At 38.9% G+C, this 20,611-nt stretch overlaps 1 protein-coding gene across 2 annotated transcripts; it reads left to right on the forward strand.

Moving 5' to 3' along the window:
* The first annotated feature begins 120 nt into the window (after positions 1-120).
* Positions 121-10,269, forward strand: fzr1a (fizzy/cell division cycle 20 related 1a). 2 transcript variants are annotated; one of them, XM_058068408.2, is made up of 14 exons: positions 121-318; positions 1,031-1,116; positions 1,471-1,599; positions 1,696-1,759; positions 4,114-4,244; positions 4,322-4,404; positions 4,473-4,656; positions 6,471-6,536; positions 6,644-6,746; positions 6,828-7,012; positions 7,102-7,335; positions 7,409-7,513; positions 7,592-7,684; positions 9,235-10,269. In XM_058068408.2, exons 2-14 carry the CDS (start codon positions 1,048-1,050, stop codon positions 9,274-9,276), a joined length of 1,488 nt encoding a protein of 495 aa, XP_057924391.1. In that variant the 5' UTR covers positions 121-318; positions 1,031-1,047; the 3' UTR covers positions 9,277-10,269. The 2 variants fall into 2 exon arrangements, with proteins under 2 accessions (XP_057924391.1, XP_057924390.1); XM_058068407.2 differs by having other exon boundaries at positions 122-318; positions 1,043-1,116.
* Positions 10,270-20,611: the final 10,342 nt, after the last annotated feature.

Consider the following 20,611-nt stretch of genomic DNA (forward strand, 5'->3'; position numbering starts at 1 on the left):
ACTGTCGTTTCCGTTTAGTAAGAACATAGTTTTACTAGCCGTTTGTTGGAATTTATATTTTCCTCCCTCAGGAGTAAGCCATGTACTGAACAGACAGTTTCCGTGGCAACGCAAAAAGCGCGATTCAAAAATAATGACGTCACTGTTTTCCCGTGATGCTTAGCGTAGCGAGCATTCAGCGTTTGGCAAAAGCAAAATCTTTCTCAAAACCTTTTAACGATTACACGAATCAAAATAGTATTTATCATAAAAACGGACAGCAGTAAGGAAATATCATTTTTGGGTGTTGGATCGCGGGATTTTTTTCTCAACAGGACTGTGAGTATTAAAACAAATGTGGACTGTAAACAATACCGCTAGTTAAGTTCCTGTACAGCTAGCAGCGATAGCTCCAGCTAGCTATCATTAGCATAGCATAGCACTGGGTGATGAGGTTCAAGGTTTCTTTTGTATTGCCAAATCTTTTAGGCTTGCCATGTCAGATTTACTGCCCGTGGATACGGTTGACGTGCCTCAATTTAAAACGTTTAAAATCGGACTCGTTTGTTGTCTTAAAAACAATCAGGTTAGCAAGTTCCGTAGTCTGAAGCCAATGCTGCTGGGCTTGTAAATATTCATAACGCTGAGATGGAATTTAGTCAACATTGTGAGGGTTCAATAGTATTGTTTAGTAAGAATTAAAATCACTATTGAATTGTTGCCTGCATGTCTTGTACAATTAAATTATGTGAACTTAATGAACAAGGGACAGTTGTCAAGGGGGTCTGTTTGCTGTCAAATGTGATACATCTGTTTACCCCCTTCCGGCTATATACTCTCAAACAACACCTTAGTTATATATTGCGATTGTTTTTGGCGATTGCCACATGATTAAAAAAAATCTGCTAGCATTTAAATGTAATGCAAAAGGTGACTACAATGCTCACATATGTGCACTATACATGGTAAGGCATTTATTATTTGGATTCCTTGATTGCTGACCCTAGAACTCATTTATTGATGATTTACATTAAACTGTGATCGATCGAAGACCTCTTTTTAGGCATTATGGATCAGGACTACGAGTCCAGGCTGCTAAGACAAATCAACATTCACAATGACAACGCTAGTCCAGTGGTAAGTACATGGCACCCACACTGGTGCAAATATTGTTTCATTGATTATAAAATTGGCTGCTAATGGTGTTCGCTAATAGTAGCGCCACACAAAGAGTGATTTTAAGCAGTAAATCTGGGTGGAGAGGGTCTGTCCCTGATTAGTAAGGTGTGTCAGAATAAACACCTGAGCTGCGCCATCTTCATTTGATGGTGTCAAAGGAGAAACATAATGACAAGTAACAAAATGTGATGCTGTATGTGAGGAGGTTGACCAGTCAGACAAATGCCCCATCTGCTGTTGAAATGTCATCCATTGTGGTCATTGTGTTCATCAATTGAATGCCTTTAGTTCATGATGACTTATTCCATGTAGAAGACTTATGGAGGGCTGCGAGCTCTCTCACCAGCTGGCTCCCCACTGTCCTCCCCGAGCAAACACGGCGATCGCTTCATTCCGTCACGGGCCGGTGCCAACTGGAGCGTCAACTTCCACCGCATTTATGTGAGTGTGCTGCACAATACAACTGAAACGGCTGCTCTCAGCCGCATATTTGTCAAAAAGTGTGGAGCATAATGTGTTTGTTTTGTGTTGCCATAGGAAATTGAGAAATCACACAATCAAAACAGAAAAACGAAAGATGGCACTGCAGACAGCAACAAAGGTATGGTTATAAGATGATGGTTAGGAGGGAAAACTCGCAATATATTGACCTACTATTGGTTGAAATTAGAATTAAAGAATAGTTAGTTTTATTGAAGAACTGCAGTACAATTAAAAAAAAATAATAAAAATTCTGTGGGTCAAATTATGCAAATTAAAAATTGTGTGAGTCCCCACCACACAAGGATACCACTTATGACAAAGAAGGAAAGTGGGACGATGACCATAGAAACAGGATTGACAGCCTATTGATGAAGAGGTATGCGTCCTGGCTAGTTAGTACAACATTGCCAATGTGACAATACGCTGACATCACAAACACATTTTTATCATTGAGGTGTAAGAGTTAATGCAACTTAATATATACATTAAAAATATATAATGAACGTTGTGCTTTAAAGGAAAACTGCTCTGAAATTTTGCCCATCAGCTACAAGCCAGATACGAAACACAACCACACTTGACCACACTTCCCTTTTCTGTGCATTCTAAAGAGAAAAAACAATTTAGCATTTGGGAGCTAACAAGATTCACCTATTTACAATAAAGCTCTTAACAAAAACGCCAACAATGTACCATTTACATATCTGACCTGAGCACTACCGCCTGCACCTATTGCTGTGTTGTTTGTGAGTTCGGAAAAGTTAACTGTTATGAATCATGCTTGCATGTGTAATGTAGAATGTTGTGGCAATAAGCCGAAATATCTAATAAGCAAATTTTAGTGGGCTATGCTAAATTTACAAGCTCAACCGGCAGCACAAGTCATATATCACAGCCATTCATCATTCGGTATCCAATTGAGAGCAGACATTGTAAGTGACAAGTGTTTTCATTATGCTGTTATTTTGTCCATGAAGCATTTATCACTAGTCTACATGATAACGTTATGCAAGTGCCGTAGTGTTTCACCATAAATGGATCTACCAAGCACCCAGCAACTTTATTGTCTGCCTGGGGGAGGGGGCATATTACCTGATAACCTGTAGCTCATCCTCCGTATATTCAGGCTCAACTAAGATAAGGTGCATCCTCATTTGTCCAAAAGTAGTTGCCGGTGATGGCGGCTCTCACAAAGTCTGCCATGATTAGTAATAGCAAACAGACACGCTCTGTCTATGCTGCTGTTGCTGACGGAAGTGATGTTAGTTCCTATGGGCTGTATGATCGTGCAATGCATGATCACAGCATGTATACAAATTCATAAAACATTGTTGAGGTGCCTTAGTCAAAATAGGTATGCCCCATTATGTGCATTGTCTCTCTTTAGAATGCACAGAAAAGGGAACTACTGTAAATGTGTTCATGTTTCACATAAAGATTGCCGATGATGGGCGAGTACAGCAATTTGTACTCAACAGCCAGTACAGAGACATATGCTTTCTCACTCGGCAATAATGTCCTTTTTTCATCACCGCCGTCCTTCGCCACTGTACTAAACTCATATAAAGCATTAAGAAGCTTTTGAAGACTCTGTGAGGGGCCTGTAGTAGTCTACACTGCCAGTAATGTTACCGCAATGCTCGGTGAGACGCACAAGCACCAGAAAAAAAAGGCTTTTATTGCGGATTTGAATTATCTCACAATAGGAACAAAAAATCCCTTGAAAAAAACACAGGCTACTATTTCAGTAACCCACGGGAAACTAAAACTCAACTCTGAACCCTCAACATCACTTCTTGCCTTTCAACAAATCAATCTACCGTAGAGAACAAATTTTCACAACACACACAAGTTTATTTATGAAGTCTTATTTATGTCTTACATGGCAAATTTATTCTTATTATGCCTGCTATATTGGGTAATACAAGTATAAATGTTACTATAGGGGTGTTATTTCATGTCTAGAGGGCTCTAATATTACAAACTGTATTTAGAAGGTCGTAAACAGGTTTTCTGTGCTATAACTACAAAATTATTAACTTATAAATAAGGAAATGTAATCCTACTTTGTGGAAATTCACTTATTATGGTCAGGTCTGGAACCAATTAAACATGATAAACAAGGGATTACTGTGTTCCTCTCTGGTTTCTCTCTCTGATAAAAACAATTATCATGATGCGCATTGACCCGAGGTCTCCCTTGATGAGCGACGTGACATCTGACATGACACAGATGAAAATTCTGTATTGTCTTGATTGTACAGTAAAATTTGTTCTGTACATGCAATGTGTTGCTACTACTTCTTGACGACATTTATTCCTCTACTGTATATTTTACCTGTTATCACTGCTCATTTCCACACAGTCACATTCAATCATTTGCTTAGTTTGTCAGGCTTAACAAGCTGCGTGAATTCTCAGTGATCTGCGTGTTTTGACTAAATGAATGGGTTTGGACTTCTCTTCCCTCAGCCGACGGCCTAGCTTACTCTGCACTGTTGAAGAATGAGCTGCTAGGAGCCGGCATAGACAAAGTCCAGGATCCCCAGTCTGAGGACCGCCGTCTGCAACCATCCACTCCCACAAGGAGAAGCCTTTTTAAAGTAAAATATCATCTATAATTTGTACCCATTTGTTTCTTTTGCCATATTTAAGTAAATCATCTGCTTGTATTCTGTAGTATTCTTTGAGTACTAAAAGGTCTCTTGAAGAAGATGGCAACGCAGTCTCTCCATATTCTTTATCACCCGTCAGCAGCAACAGGTAAAATATCAACTTTTTATTTTTATAAGAGATGGTCATTTGTTGATATTCACCAGTGTACTTTGCAGCCAGAAACTGCTACGCTCACCACGGAAACCCATGCGCAAGATTTCCAAAATACCATTTAAAGTTCTTGACGCTCCAGAGCTTCAGGATGACTTCTACCTCAATTTAGTGGACTGGTCCTCTCTCAACGTGCTCAGTGTGGGACTGGGCACTTGTGTGTACCTGTGGAGCGCCTGTACCAGCCAGGTGTGTGTTTTGAGCTCAATGTTTACCTGTACTCTGCTATTAAAGAGTCACATCAAGGAAAGAGAATGATACATACAGAGTAATGAAATGGAGTTACTCATTAATATTATACTTGAATCTAAAATTAACATACCAATAGTCCCTGGTTTACAGTATTCCGTTTTTTTGAAGTCATACATGGCTGCCTTGCTATACACGCAGAGGAAGGACAGCCTGACTTTTTATCTTTTTAGTCAACTATTTTAGGTTTAACCTCCATTATGACTCCCAAGGCAGTGAGGCAGCCTTGTGTGGGGGCAGCGCTTGAAAGTTTACATGTCGACATCGTCATTGGCTGCATGCCCAGCCGAGCTGCTGAAACATGGTGGCCATCATGGGGTGATAAAGATGGTATTTTGGAACATGTGAAAAGATCTGCTCCTATGAAATGGACAGGGATAATAGCATAAGCAGTGTAGTGGTCTCTTTATTGAGACTCCCCCCTCCCAATAAGCCTATTTCTCACTCCTTGCAACACCACCCGGTGTGCAAAACAACCATAAAAAAAACATATTTTAAAATTTGAATTACTATTTCATTACATTTTGATTAGTGTTTTTATTACTCTGTTTTACATGTCTTTTTAATGTTTTCTGTGTAAAGTATGAGTAATTTAGGTATAATAACTTAATTTGAGTATAATTTAGGGCAGATTTACAGCAAAAGTCGACTTGCATCACAGTCTATGAACGGAACTCATAACCCGAGGACTACCTGTAATACAGTGCATCCGGAAAGTATTCACAGCGCTTCACTTTTTCTACATTTTGTCATGTTACAGCCTCATTCCAAACTGAATTAAATTAATCTCTTACCTCAAAATTCTACACAAAATACTCCATTATGACAATGTGAAAAAAGGTTTTTTTGACATGTTTTGAATTTATTAAAAACATTGGGACCTTCAAAGCAGCAGACATTTTTCTGTATCCTTCCCTAGATTTGTGCCTCAAGACAATCCTGTCTCGCAGGTCTACAGACAGTTCTTTTGACTTCATGCTTGGTGTTTGTGCTCTGACATGCACAGTCAACTGTGGGACCTTATATAGACAGTTATTATATTTCCAAATCATGTCCAATCAACGGAATTTACTGCAGGTGGACTCCAATTAAGCTGTAGAAAGATCTCAAGGATGATCAGTGGAAAAAAGATGCACCTGAATACTTATGTAAATGTGATTTTTTTGTTTTCTATTTTTAATAAATTCAAAACATGTCAAAAAAAACTTTTTTCACATTGTCATAATGGATTATTTTGTGTAGAATTTTGAGGTAAGAGATTAATTTAATTCAGTTTGGAATGAGGCTGTAACATGACAAAATGTAGAAAAAGTGAAGCGCTGTGAATACTTTCCGGATGCACTGTAAAATGCAAGACCTTTTTTTCAATACCTGTTTATGGGGGAAAACAATCAAGACAAAAAAAACTGGAAATGAACCATTCTGATAGATTATATTGATCGTTATTGTATTCAATTAGCATCATAACTCATGCTTTCTTGTTTGCTCGCAACAAAGTGGGTCTGTTGTGCTGTGGCTGCATCTTTCCAGGCCACTGCGTGTGAATGAGAGGAAGAAAAGCTCTGACTCCTGCTGGTTTGCTTGTATAAATCTCTAGACCTCAAATATAAGACGAAGTAGCTTTTTCAGACATGTTTTCTATTCCATCAGTACAGTAGATCGCCTTTTGTCATCATAATAGACCTGAAAATAATGTTCTTTGGTGTGGAAGTGTTCTTAGTTTAAGTGTATATTGTGTCTGTCTGTCTTTCTAGGTGACACGACTATGTGACCTTTCAGTAGAAGGAGATTCTGTAACATCGGTGGGCTGGTCAGAGAGGGTGGGTTTTATAAAATTCAGTATCATTCTAATACAAGCAATGCTTCTAAGAAAATGTCTAGAGTGTGTGATGCTGCAGTTGTCTAAGTCATTGGTTTCTAATTTTAGGGCAACCTGGTGGCAGTGGGAACTCATAAAGGATACGTGCAGATTTGGGACGCCGCCGCAGGGAAGAAGCTATCTGCACTTGAGGGACACACGGCGAGAGTGGGTAAGTTGAAAGGCAAAAAGGAGGAAGAGTTGATTGCAGGTTGGCTCGGTCTCTTATCTACTGTCCATCGTGGGCTTCCAGGTGCCTTGGCATGGAACGCAGACCAGCTCTCATCCGGCAGTCGTGATCGGGTCATCCTGCAGCGGGACATCAGAGCCCCGCCTCTGCAGTCTGAGCGGCGGCTCCAAGGACACCGGCAGGAAGTGTGTGGTCTAAAGTGGAGTACGGACCATCAGCTGTTAGCGTCTGGTGGGAACGATAACAAGGTATGTGGAGAATGTCCAATCTTCACTGTTCCTATTCTAGACGTCACTTTCTATACGTGCTTATACTCATTTACCCATTTTGTGTACAGCTGCTTGTGTGGAACCACTCCAGCGTCCTCCCGGTGCAGCAATACACAGAGCACTTAGCTGCAGTGAAGGCCATCGCCTGGTCCCCCCACCAGCATGGCCTGTTGGCTTCCGGAGGCGGCACGGCGGACCGCTGCATCCGCTTTTGGAACACTCTGACTGGCCAGCCCTTGCAGTGCACTGACACCGGCTCTCAAGTGTGCAACCTGGCCTGGTCCAAGCACACCAACGAACTGGTGAATCGCAACCACCTTGAAAAGAAGGAGAAGAAGAATGAAGAAGATCTAAACATGTTTTTTTTTTGTTCAGGTCAGCACACATGGTTATTCCCAGAACCAAATCCTGGTGTGGAAGTATCCATCCCTCACTCAGGTGGCCAAGCTTACAGGACATTCTTACAGAGTTCTCTACCTGGTCAGTGTGATGATATGCATGGTCATGTGATTTTACATCAAGGCAATGAGTATAATCTGTGTGTGTGTGTGTTTGCAGGCCATGTCCCCTGATGGAGAGGCCATTGTGACAGGAGCAGGAGATGAAACTCTCCGCTTCTGGAACGTCTTTAGTAAAATGAGATCCACTAAGGTAACTCACTTTTTTTTCTTTCTGGCAATTTTAAGGCATGCCTACACATATCATTTGATTATATCTTATGTCTAATCCATTATGACAATGTGAAAAAAGTTTTTTTTGACATGTTTTGAATTTATTAAAAATAGAAAACAAAAAAATCACATTTACATAAGTATTCACAGCCTTTGCTTAATACTTTGTTGATCCACCTTTGGCAGCAATTACAGCCTCAAGTCTTTTTGAATATGATCCCACAAGTTTTCCCACATGTATTTCATTACATTTTGATTAGTGTTTTTATTACTCTGTTTTACATGTCTTTTTAATGTTTTCTGTGTAAAGTATGAGTAATTTAGGTATAATAACTTCATTTGAGTATAATTTAGGGCAGATTTACAGCAAAAGTCGACTTGCATCACAGTCTATGAACGGAACTCATAACCCGAGGACTACCTGTAATACAGTGCATCCGGAAAGTATTCACAGCGCTTCACTTTTTCTACATTTTGTCATGTTACAGCCTCATTCCAAACTGAATTAAATTAATCTCTTACCTCAAAATTCTACACAAAATACTCCATTATGACAATGTGAAAAAAGGTTTTTTGGACATGTTTTGAATTTATTAAAAATAGAAAACAAAAAAATCACATTTACATAAGTATTCACAGCCTTTGCTTAATACTTTGTTGATCCACCTTTGGCAGCAATTACAGCCTCAAGTCTTTTTGAATATGATCCCACAAGTTTAGCACACCTATCTTTAGGCAGTTTTGCCCATTCTTCTTTGCAATAAGTCTCAAGCTCCATCAGGTTGGATGGGAGACGTCTGTGCACAGCCATTTTCAGATCTCTCCAGAGATGTTCGATCGGATTCAAGTCTGGACTTTGGCTCGGCCACTCCAGGACATTCACGGAGTGGTTCTGAAGCCAATCTTTTGAGATCTTGGCTGTGTGCTAATGTCTACTGTCTATATGGTCAAGGTACATGACCAGTCTACTGAGGTCAAGAGCGCTCTGGAGCAGGTTTTCATCCAGGATATCTCTATATATTGCTGCATTCATTTTTCCTTCTATCCTGACTAGTCTGCCAGTTCCTGCTGCTGAAAAACATCCCCACAGCATGATGCTGCCACCACCATGCTTCACTGTAGGGATGGTATTGGCCTGGTGATGAGCAGGGCCTGGTTTCCTCCAAACATGGCGCCTGGCATTCACACCAAAGAGTTCAATCTTTGTCTCATCAGACAAGAGAATTTTGCACCTGAGCTCAATTTTGAGCTTCATGGCAAAGGCTGTGAATACTTATGTAAATGTGATTTTTTTGTTTTCTATTTTTAATAAATTCAAAACATGTCAAAAAAACCTTTTTTCACATTCTCATAATAGAGTATTTTGTGTAGAATTTTGAGGTAAGAGATCATTTTTAATACAGTTTGGAATGAGGCTGAAACATGACAAAATGTAGAAAAAGTGAAGCGCTGTGAATACTTTCTGGATGCACTGTATATATATATTATATTCAGTATTTTTGAAACGTATCCCTTTTGTCCCTTTTTCAGGAGTCTGTGTCAGTACTGAACCTCTTCACCAGGATCCGATAGTAAGCACTCCCTCATCTGTACTAGAGGGGAATTTTGTTGAAATGGGAATTTTTCTTTGCATGAATCGTGTCCAGGCTTTAAATAGTCATCCATCTTCTCCAGTTCTGAGTTGATTAGGACTTAAGAACACTCAGTATTCAACCACCACACAGACTACAAACTCATCTTTCCAAGTTGTGCATACCTGCCAAATGTTGAGTTTAACCTTTTTAATTGTTTTATTTATTCTGTTTTGTTTTTTTTTAATATTTTTTTGCATATTTTTGTGTTTGTTTGTCTTTATATGAATATTTGTGTAATTGCAATTTTTTGGTTAAAATCTGTGGAGTTTGGCATTGCTTTCAAGGGCTTGCAGGAAGATTGTAGGTGACAATAATGTAAAAGCGTGTTGGCAACATCATGGTATCCTGCATTAACGGGATATGGTTGGCTTTTTTTTCCCAAATCAAAAGTGTTGTGATATATTATCAAGCAGTATGAGTATTCTAACAATAAAGGAAAAAATCAGGTACATTTGAGGAGAAAGCACAAAAATGGCCCATTTAAACCTCGCCAGTGCTGAACACTTAACAATAGGAACATGAAAACATTGCCTTTCAGCATCATTAATGACAGCAATTAAAGCCTAAAATAAAAACAATTAGCTGTGCTTGTGTGCCGTTATCTGCTATTGGCTTGTATTCGTGTGGAGGAACTCATGCTTTTTTTTGTCTCACCTTCCATATCTGCAACCCCATCACCCGTTGCAATTGTTTGTTTTTTTCAATTTGAACGATAAGTACACTTGTCTGCTACAGCTACATAAATGCTATTTATTTGTGTTGTGTAAAAAAGAAAAGTGTTATACAGTAATAATGGCATGCTTGGTGAGTGATTGGAGAAAAGCAGTTGAACATCAATGTACTTACGCTGACTTGATTTAACACAAGCAATGTTAAATGATGTCTATTTCTGTACTAAAGCAATGGGCAATTAAAGACGTCATATCTTGTACATTATTTGTCTGGAGTTTTATCCTTTTATTTACTGATTACACATGAATAGAAAAGACACACTCGGATTGTGCGGATGTGCCCCGTTTGACCACCAGAGGGAGCCATTCAATGTCCAATTTAGTGATGAACTGCTGTTGCCACTCCCATACAATCAACCATAATCATGTTACCTTCAAGGTGAAACTCAGGTTAAACACTTAAAGACAATATGCCGGCCATAACATTAGCTGTCTTTATCACAGCCTATGAGGGCTGTTAGACATTTATTTTCTCTTTATGCACCGCATTTGTTACAGCAGTAACGCTTTTAATGGCTACAAAAAACATCCCAGGGCTTTCTGCACTACAAGAAATAGTCATCTACTTGTTTGGATTAAGTGCATCGAATATCAATAAATGACATTAATGATGAAGCCATCTTTCCCCTTTTATTTTTACTGTCTCCAATTTTTTTTGTATTCGCCAAATTAGTAAAAAAAATTCATCCCCAAATGTTGAGATGAAGTAATTTTTTTATTTGTTATATAGCTGAACCTTTTTTTCATCTAAAGGATCCTGGCAACCACTATATTAATCCAAAGCAGGGGTCATTCATTCATTCATTTTCTACCGCTTTTCCTCACGAGGGTCGCGGGGGGTGCTGGAGCCTATCCCAGCTGTCTTCGGGCAAGAGGCGGGGTACACCCTGGACTGGTCGCCAGCCAATCACAGGGCACATATAGACAAACAACCATTCACACTCACATTCATACCTATGGACAATTTGGAGTGGCCAATTAACCTAGCATGTTTTTGGAATATGTGAGGAAAGCGGAGTACCCGGAGAAAACCCACACATGCACGGGGAGAACATGCAAACTCCACACAGAGCTGGCTGAGGGTGGGATTGAACCCTGGTCTCCTAGCTGTGAGGTCTGCGTGCTAACCACTCGACCGCCGTGCCACCCACATTCAAAGTTAAATAATGCATTATAAATATACACTTAATTATGATAAATATATATTTATATATTTTAAAATATATTGCTGGATTATTTAAAATTATATCATAAAAGTGACATTTTTGTCATTATTTTATCACACCATTATTATGTTGTGACTGCTAAATAAAATTAAAATACATCCAAAGTGTTAGAAAATTAGAAAAATAACAACATGCGTATGGAACAAGCTTAGGTCAGGAATTGATGATGCACTACAATGGCAAAAAATGCTACAACTATTAAAAAGTAGAGGTAATTTTAACAACTAAGCCAAATTTTCAATGTTTTTTCATTGTAGTTTTTTTCCTTTAATCCAAGTTATCTGTTTACTGAGAAGCCTGTTGCATTGTTTTGATCATATAGCTATATCCCTCTGTGAATCAAAAAATGCATCAGATATGATGCCTATTCACAATTAATTTAAAAATTATTAGAAATTAATGTAAAAAAAATAAAAAGGGAAATATTTTTACAAGTTTAGTTCAAAAAAATCACTGAAACTTAACACTGAAAAATATGAATAATTTATCAGCAATGTGTTGTTTTCATGACACATATGCATAAAGATGGCCCCCAATGAGCCAAACAAACCAAATATATCACCCCATTACAAAAATGTAGTAATAAAGCCGCTTTTCTCTCCTTCACAGCCAGTTCTGAAGTCATGTGAATAATAAGACAGGTTTCCCATGTTGAGACAAAATGCTGTGTGTCTCTTGGTGGTGGGCAGATGTTAACATTAAGCCCTGAAAGCGGAGCCAGGTGGGGGATCACTACTATGCATAATCCTACCTCCTGATGTTTCTATCAAGAGGCACAGAGTGTGATGTTGGTTATACAAGTAAAGCCTCATGGTAGCATCCCCCTGCAGGTTCCTCCTCTAAAGCCTGCTCTTCAGCTGCATTGTTAACTAGCTGGCAGGGCTGTATCAAAGGGAACAAGGTTTTTTTTTCATAACTAATAGCAGCAGCCACCAAATAGAAATATAGAAGGTTCCTCATGGGCCTTATTTACAAACACACTCTCACCCCAGCAGCCCCGTGCATTCATCAAATGGGGGATGGGTGTTTGCTTGGCAACGTCTTCTATACGGTGATGAGCTGTCACACAGCAGATGTCAAAGATGATGTAAATAGCTTCATGTATAGAAAAAAATACAAGAAAACTACATTACAGGACCAACGTTGACATTCATGACCCTGCATGATCACACATGCAGGGCCCTGAATGCAGCACAAGGCAAATAATGTAGCCCCACAAATCCTTGGAATTCATTCATTCATTTTCTACCGCTTTTTCCTCACAAGGGTCACAGGGGGTGTGGGAGCCTATCCCAGCTGACTTCGGGCGAGAGGCAGGGTACACCCTGGATTGGTTGCCAGCCAATCACAGGGCACATATAGACAAACAACCATTCACACTCACATTCATACCTATGGACAATTTGGAGTCACCAATTAACCTAGCATGTTTTTGGAATGTGGGCAGCATTCACAGCTTAAAGCTGCGTGCACACCGGACACAATTGACGCGATTTTGCCCCGCCCATACGCAAGCGAACGAGCCCGCCTGTTTTAGTTTTTCTCTCATCATCTATGACTGAGATATAAGCACTGAAAAAGTGTTTTTTTTTTTAAAACCTGATGCGCCCCAGCCTCACCCAGACCCTAGCTCCAGTGGCCCCCAAGTAAATTGAGTTTGAGACCCCTGGTCTAATGCTGCCCCCCTAGCCAATAGCACTCATCATAAATACATAAGTCAGTATCGGTCATGAATGATCAGTACGGGAATCGACAGCATCAAACCCTATTCGGAGCATCTGTCGTCAACATCACACCACCCCCACCATACGGTGTTGACTGGGCACGGCTTCGCCCTCCTGAAAGGGTGAATGGTTCCATTCCACATACCCACCCAGAGCCACTGTCGCTTCTGTAGGCCCTTGCAGCCCGCATCCAGGAATAAATAATGTTTTTTCACCAAGTGTCGAGATTTCACACTTTTTTTTTAACTGTAGTTGCTGTGAGATGCAAAAGTGAAACTTATATGTACCTTCTACACCGTTATGTGACGGGATCTACTTTGATTCCATGGAACAATTTACACTATCCTTTATTAGCGGTGAGTACCTATACGTCTTCAACATCACATGGAAGTCAGCAGCAGTATCTGCCAAGATGGTGGATAAAAGCATCTGAGTTTCCTCCGTAGGTTGATTGGACTCACCCTAAGAAAGAGGGTGAGTCCCTCAGACATCCGCAAGGAGCTACAGTAAGAATAACACAGCTGAGACGGCTAGGTCATCTAGTCTGGACACCCACCCGGTGAGGTGTTCTGGGCATTCCATGAGGATGCCCCGAGGTAGACTAACCCTAACCCAAACTCCACACAGAGATGGCCGAGGGTGGAATTGAGCCCTGGTCTCCTAGCTGTGAGGTCTGCGCACTAACCACTAGACCACCGTGCCGCCCTGATTACTATTATAATATAATTATTATAATAATATAATATTATATTATATATTATTGTTATTATTTTTAATAACTTATTATTATTATTATTATTATTATTATTATTATTATTATTATTATTATTATTATTATTATTATTATTATTATTATTATTATTATTATTATTATTATTATTATTATTATTATTGGCTGCATGGTGGACGAGTGGTTAGCGCGCAGACCTCACAGTTAGGAGACCCAAGTTCAATCCCACCCTCGTCCATCTCTGTGTGGAGTTTGCATGTTCTCCCCGTGCATGCGTGGGTTTTCTCCGGGTACTCCGGTTTCCTCCCACATTCCAAAAACATGCTAGGTTAATTGCCGACTCCAAATTGTCCATAGATGTGAATGTGAGTGTGAATGGTTGTTTGTCTATATACAATACTTATATACTTCTCGCCCGAAGACAGCTGGGATAGGCTCCAGCACCCCCGGGACCTTTTTGAGGATAAGCGGTAAAAAATGAATGAATTAATGAATAATAAAAAGAGTAATAATAAAACAATGTGATGTGATGTGCACATTCTGAGAGTTTTGCACCTTCCATGCAAATAAATAAGGCAATCTCAACACACCTCTGAATCCCATTATATAGTGAAGGTGTAGCTAATAGAATGTAATCATGTATTAGCATTATTCCTTCACCCTCACATACTGTAATATCATTTATTGGTTGGGTTGGGCCGCACTCTCAACAGGTCTGATTTAAAAAAAAAATGTTGTGCACGGACACAGGGCTTCGTTTTCTTCTCGCCTACGTCACCGGCCGTGACCCCGCCCCCTTCTTCTTGTCTTCTGGCGGCAGACATATAAAAACACAGCCATCCATCTCCCTGCAGCCTCCCCGGGAACACCACCGCGGCCGCTACGTGCAATCAGCAACAATTCGGAGGTTGCAAAGCATAAAATAAGAAGGACGAGAGAAAAAAACGGAAAAAACATCGTCAGCTCCTCCAGATGTTGCATCATGTCCATAAACGGTAAGTCCGTTTCTTTTTTTTTTTGTTGTTGTTTTTTTTATATTTTTTGCATTTGCTTTGTGTTTTTTAAAAAATCATTCCAGGCCTAATTTTCAAATGTAAATAATCCAGAAACGTCTGTATGGGTCTAAATCACGTCAATCAACGTCAACCAAGATATGTTTAGCATCACGTCGTCGTGCTGCTGGTTTTTTTGGAGGAAAAAGCAACACAATAAATCCAGGTGAGCTTAGCTTTAAATATGACAAAGCGTGGATGTAAGAGAGGTTTTTTTTAATATCCTGTGAGAAAACTTTGGTGCAGCAACAGGTGTCTTCTTTTTTCCTCCCTCTCTCTTTCGCTCCCCCCTTCTTTAAATATGACGCGGAGGAAAAAGTAGGGCGTCATTCAGCACCACCACAGTGGACAGCTCCCACAGCCTTGCTGTTTATACACTACTTGGTATTTTTGTGCTTTCATTGCAACACGAAACGGAATTGGCGTGTTGGAAAAATATGTCTAATTTTGTCTCCCTTATTCCCTGAAAGTGTCCCCCTGTCTTCCCATCCCCCCCTCTCTCCTTCCCGCTCCCACTGACTCCCAGTCTTGTTGCATAGCTACCAGCTCAGAAACATACTGGATATGCAGGACAATCTGTCTGTCTCCTCTAAATGTGACTAATTGGGAAGGAAGGAAGCAAACGTATGCATCATCAATGCATTTGGCGTCCATCTTTTCTCCCTCTTTATTCTGCCCTCCTCCTGTCTCTTCTCCTTGGGCCTCCAGCTTTGGAGAGGAGCAGAAAGGTTGGCATTAGAACAACAAAGAAAGGATGGAATGTCAGCAGGCTTCAGAGAGAAATTAGCAGTGTGTGTTTGTGTGTGTATGTGTGTGTGTGTGTCTCCTTTACAGAATCTAAAGTTCACCAGCCACATGCTCTGATGTCTGCATCAGCGCATGCAACACCACACAATCAATGTCAACCACCGGTACAAGTCAAATGCTGTTTTTTTGTTTTTTTTAACCCCACCTGTTCCTCTTCCAGGGTGTAGAATCCGAGCAGCAGCAGCAGCAGAGGGGAAGTGTTGGTGCTGAGTGGAAGACTAGTGATTTTGTTGTGATGCTCATCAGGGAACAACAAGTCCCAGTCTGCCTCTCAGCACAAGCAAAGCTCTTTAGCTCACAATCGCATTTCACAACTCTACTACTATTTTTTTTTAGCCCGCCTCCCCACCACACCCCCACCCCGCCCCGATGTGAATAAGTGTAAATAGCACAAAGCATAATCAGAAGTGAGAGAAATACACATGAAAAGATGGATGCTATTTTTATACACCACTGCGTATAGTATATATAGGGTATATAGTATACGTATATATTATAGTATTTTTACTCTGCACTGTTGACCTTATTAATAAAGCATTGTGTGAATCTCTGAAGTGTGTCTTTATCTGAAAGAACTACAAATTCTAATTTTTATATAATAATACATTTTTATATAATAATTTTTTAAGCTATACAACAAAAACTTTCCCTTGTGTTTCCGAGTTTTTGTTTTTTATAGCATGCCTTTACAATATGATTCATAAATGGTGCAAAATGTTTAAGGATTTGTAAAGCGCCAATCATCAACTATAAGTCATACAATAAGATTTACTTGAACTATAATGGTGAAAATGTTGGTCTATATGTGCCCTGTGATTGGCCGGCGACCGGTCCAGGGTGTACCCCACCTCTCTCCCGAAGACAGCTCTGATAGGCTCCAGCATACCCTGTGACCCTAGTGAGGATAAGTGATAGAAAATGGATGGATAATAGTGAAATTGTAGAAACTCGTTAACAGCGTTTAGTACTGTTAACATAGGGAATAATTCATTAAATTGTAAAAATAAATGTGTAAAAATGGGCAAGAAATATGTAGTTCTTAAAAAACGTATATATATTTAAAATATATATTTTAACAGATTTTTATTTTATATTTATTTGTATTATTTAATATTTTCTGTTCATTTCATTTGGGCAAAAAATACAATTAAATAAAGATAAATGTACTATAAATTCTATAATTTCAATATGAAATAGGTAAAATAATTTATTACAATTTCCATTAATTAATTACATTTAAATAATTATGAAGAAACTATTTACTAATTCATAAAAAATATGATCAACTTATATATTTTACTTTACTTTTTGTATATTATTATTCATTCATTCATTTTCTACCACTTATCTTCACGAGGGTCGCGGGGGGGTGCTGGAGCTTATCCCAGCTGTCTTCGGGCGAGAGGCGGGGTACACCCTGGACTGGTCGCCAGCCAATCACAGGGCACATATAGACAAACAACCATTCACACTCACATTCATACCTATGGACAATTTGGAGTCGCCAATTAACCTAGCATGTTTTTGGAATGTGGGAGGAAACCGGAGTACCCGGAGAAAACCCATGCATGCACGGGGAGAACATGCAAACTCCACACAGAGCTGGCCGAGGGTGGAATTGAACCCTTGTCTGCATGCATTATAAATATATGGGTGGGATTTAACTCAGGTCTCCTAGCTGTGAGGTCTGCGCGCTAACCACTCGTGCAGCCCTGTATATTATTAATGATGTGTATTTGTTTCATTTTGGCACCAAAACTACAATTAAGTATCATCAAATAATATAAATATCAAATAAATCATATTGTCAACAAATAACTAAAAATACATAAAAATGTATGTAATGTATGTATGTAATAATGTTCCAAATTATTTTTAAAAGTGGTGCAACAAATACTTTTTGGAGTCCTTCAATGGAATTTTTTTATTGGTTAAAAAAAATAAAACCGCTTAAAATAAGAATAAAACATTTGGTAATTCAAATAAATAATAATGATAACAATGAAAAAAGGGGTTGCAATTTTAAAGCAATACAGTACAATATTGGTTGTGAGCAAAGACAGCCCCATGCAAGAAGATGCACGGATGAACGTACATGTAGAAAAAAACTATTTGTGTCTAACAAGAAAGGCAGAGTCATGTACTGCAAACGTAGATTGTGTTCAAAGTAGCTGAGGTGTCAATGATGAAAAGGAAAAAAAACAGCAACACAACAAATGGCTTTTATTTTGCTGTTACCAGGATACCTGCACGAGTGACCTGATAGGATCCCCATCTATGATTTTTTACGCTTGGCGCACAAACTGCTGGAACAGAAAAGTCAAGCCCGCCTCATTAGCAAAATGTTGCGCCTTTGCATGATTTCAAAACACCGTCAGCTTCATATCATATTCAGACACGTGGCCAATGAGAGTGGGTGAAATAAATCACAGCACAGATGAGTCCTGTAAGAAATATATTTGAATTAAAAACACATAATGGCTGCTTTCATTCAGGCTGTCTCCAGATTGGCAGAAAGCTTTTTTTTTTTTTTTGATACATGAAAACCAGTGAGTGGCTTATGTTGCTAAGCAACACAAAAGAGTCAAGCACGTCGTTTCATTGGCCAATAAGATTGGCGTGTCAATTTCAAGGTTTTTGAGAACTGACCTTAAATAATAATGTGGCAACAACTCAGCTGCACTCTTTCTTAGTTTTGCTGGGAGTTTTTATTTATATTCTTATATTGTAAGTATGAATTGTTAAAGGTCCCGTATTATGTAAGAGTCATAATGTTTTATCAGTAATGTGATATAGAATAACGAAGTTATGATATTGGCATCATAAATGTCAGCTTTGTGGGAAAAACAGGCTTCACAACACATCTTAAAATAAAGCCTGAAACACCACCAACCTGTGTGTGAGGCATGGACTCATTTTTCTAAGCTAGCGTGATGTTGCTGTTCGAATTTATTCATTCATTCATTCATTCATTTTCTACCGCTTAGGTGATGGAGCCTATCCCAGCTCCCGAAGACAGCTCTGATAGGCTCCAGCATAGCCTGTGACCCTAGTGAGGATAAGTGATAGAAAATGGATGGATAATGGTGAAATTGTAGAAACTCGTTAACAGCGTTTAGTACTGTTAACATAGGGAATAATTCATTAAATTGTAAAAAATAAATGTGTAAAAATGGGCAAGAAATATGTAGTTCTTAAAAAACGTATTTATACATTTAAAATATATATTTTAACACATTTTTATTTTATATTATTTGTATTATTTAATATTTTCTGTTCATTTCATTTGGGCAAAAATACAATTAAATAAAGATAAATGTCTTATAAATTCTATAATTTCAATATGAAATAGGTAAAATAATTTATTACAATTTCCATTACATTTAAATAATTATAAAGAAACTACTTACTAATTATCTAATTCATAAAAAAAACTTTTTATTTCATGATCACCTTATATATTTTGCTTTACTTTTGTATATTATTATTCATTCATTCATTCATTTTCTACTGCTTTTCTTCAGGAGGGTCGCGGAGGTTGCTGGAGCCTATCCCAGCTGTCTTCGGGCGAGAGGCGGGCTACACCTTGGACTGGTCGCCAGCCAATCACAGGGCACATATAGACAAACAACCATTCACACTCACATTCATACCTATGGACAATTTGGAGTCGTTAATTAACTTAGCATGTTTTTGGAATGTGAAAGCCCACGCATGCACGGCGAGAACATGCAAACTCCACACAGAGATGGCCTAGGGTGGAATTGAACTCGGGTCTCCTAGCTGTGAGGCTATAAGGCTGTTATCACCATGTATTGTTCTTCCACAGGTTACTACTCCTCCATACCATTTCTTAAAACAAGGTGAATATATATTTTTCTGAGACTTCAATCATCCAATTTACTGACGGACAAGCTGTTTTGCATATCGGCATGCTATGATCACTATACAGCATGTGTGCAACAGGCTTTGAATTGATGCGTATACACCTTATGCAACAAATGCACACCATCCTTAACAGTTCTGACGGGATGGTATGCCAACTGTTCACCGCCACAGGTCACCACCCACTACGGCACCTCAATGCTTGCGAGAAGGGGAGGCGGTCACCATGTGGTGGCAATGATACGCATATGTGTGCTCATCAATCTGATGAACACTTGATTAAAAATGAAGCATAAGCTCCACCACATGGCAGAATGTGCCTGGAATGAGGTGATTAATCACCTCCAATGTTTCTAGCTGGTAAATGATAAGGTAGTGAGTATGTTTTCAATAAAGTGAAGCCACGTTCAGGAGATTTATCTGTATTCACTCCTGTCTGGTATTCCTCTGATAATATTACTTTGATATTAAATGTATTGGAATGACATTTAGTGCAGAGAATTACAGTCCAAAGAGGATGAAACCAGATTCTTTTGTTGATCTTTCCTCAGGCTTCCCCAGGTTACTGGCATTTGCTGTTCGGAGATAACTCCCTGCACACCCATCAGATGCTCTTTATACTAATAAAAACAAGGTCATATTATAGATTGTCCTATATCTTCTTTTAACAGCAATGTGTCCCATTCATTCATTTCAGTGGTTATATTTTTTGCCATTTTTCGCCAAAGTTTGCCTTTTTTAGATTTGGCAAGACTTGTTCATGCACATTATGCTGTAGAACAGGGGTCTCAAACTCAATTTACCTGGGGGCCACTGGAGCTAGGGTCTGGGCAAGGCTGGGCCGCATCAGGTTTTCCAAAAAAATAAATAAAACGCATTTATTAAAAACAGAAAAATATACAAACTTTTTCAGTGCTTTGGTTCCAATTTTCTACAATAAAAGCTCTGATAAAACATTCCACTGTTCTCAAATATCTTAATTTTTATTTTTCTGCACAAAATAAGATGAAAAATAAATAAACAAATCAAGAATAAATCAGTAATAAATAAATATAATAATAATAATAAAACAGCAAATAATAAAAACTTAAGAAACCACATATTGTTGGTGGGTAGAC

Source organism: Doryrhamphus excisus, linkage group LG6 (assembly GCF_037039965.1).
Source record: "Doryrhamphus excisus strain RoL-2023G ecotype Guam linkage group LG6, RoL_Dexc_Guam_v1.1, whole genome shotgun sequence".
Classification (NCBI taxonomy): domain Eukaryota; kingdom Metazoa; phylum Chordata; class Actinopteri; order Syngnathiformes; family Syngnathidae; genus Doryrhamphus; species Doryrhamphus excisus.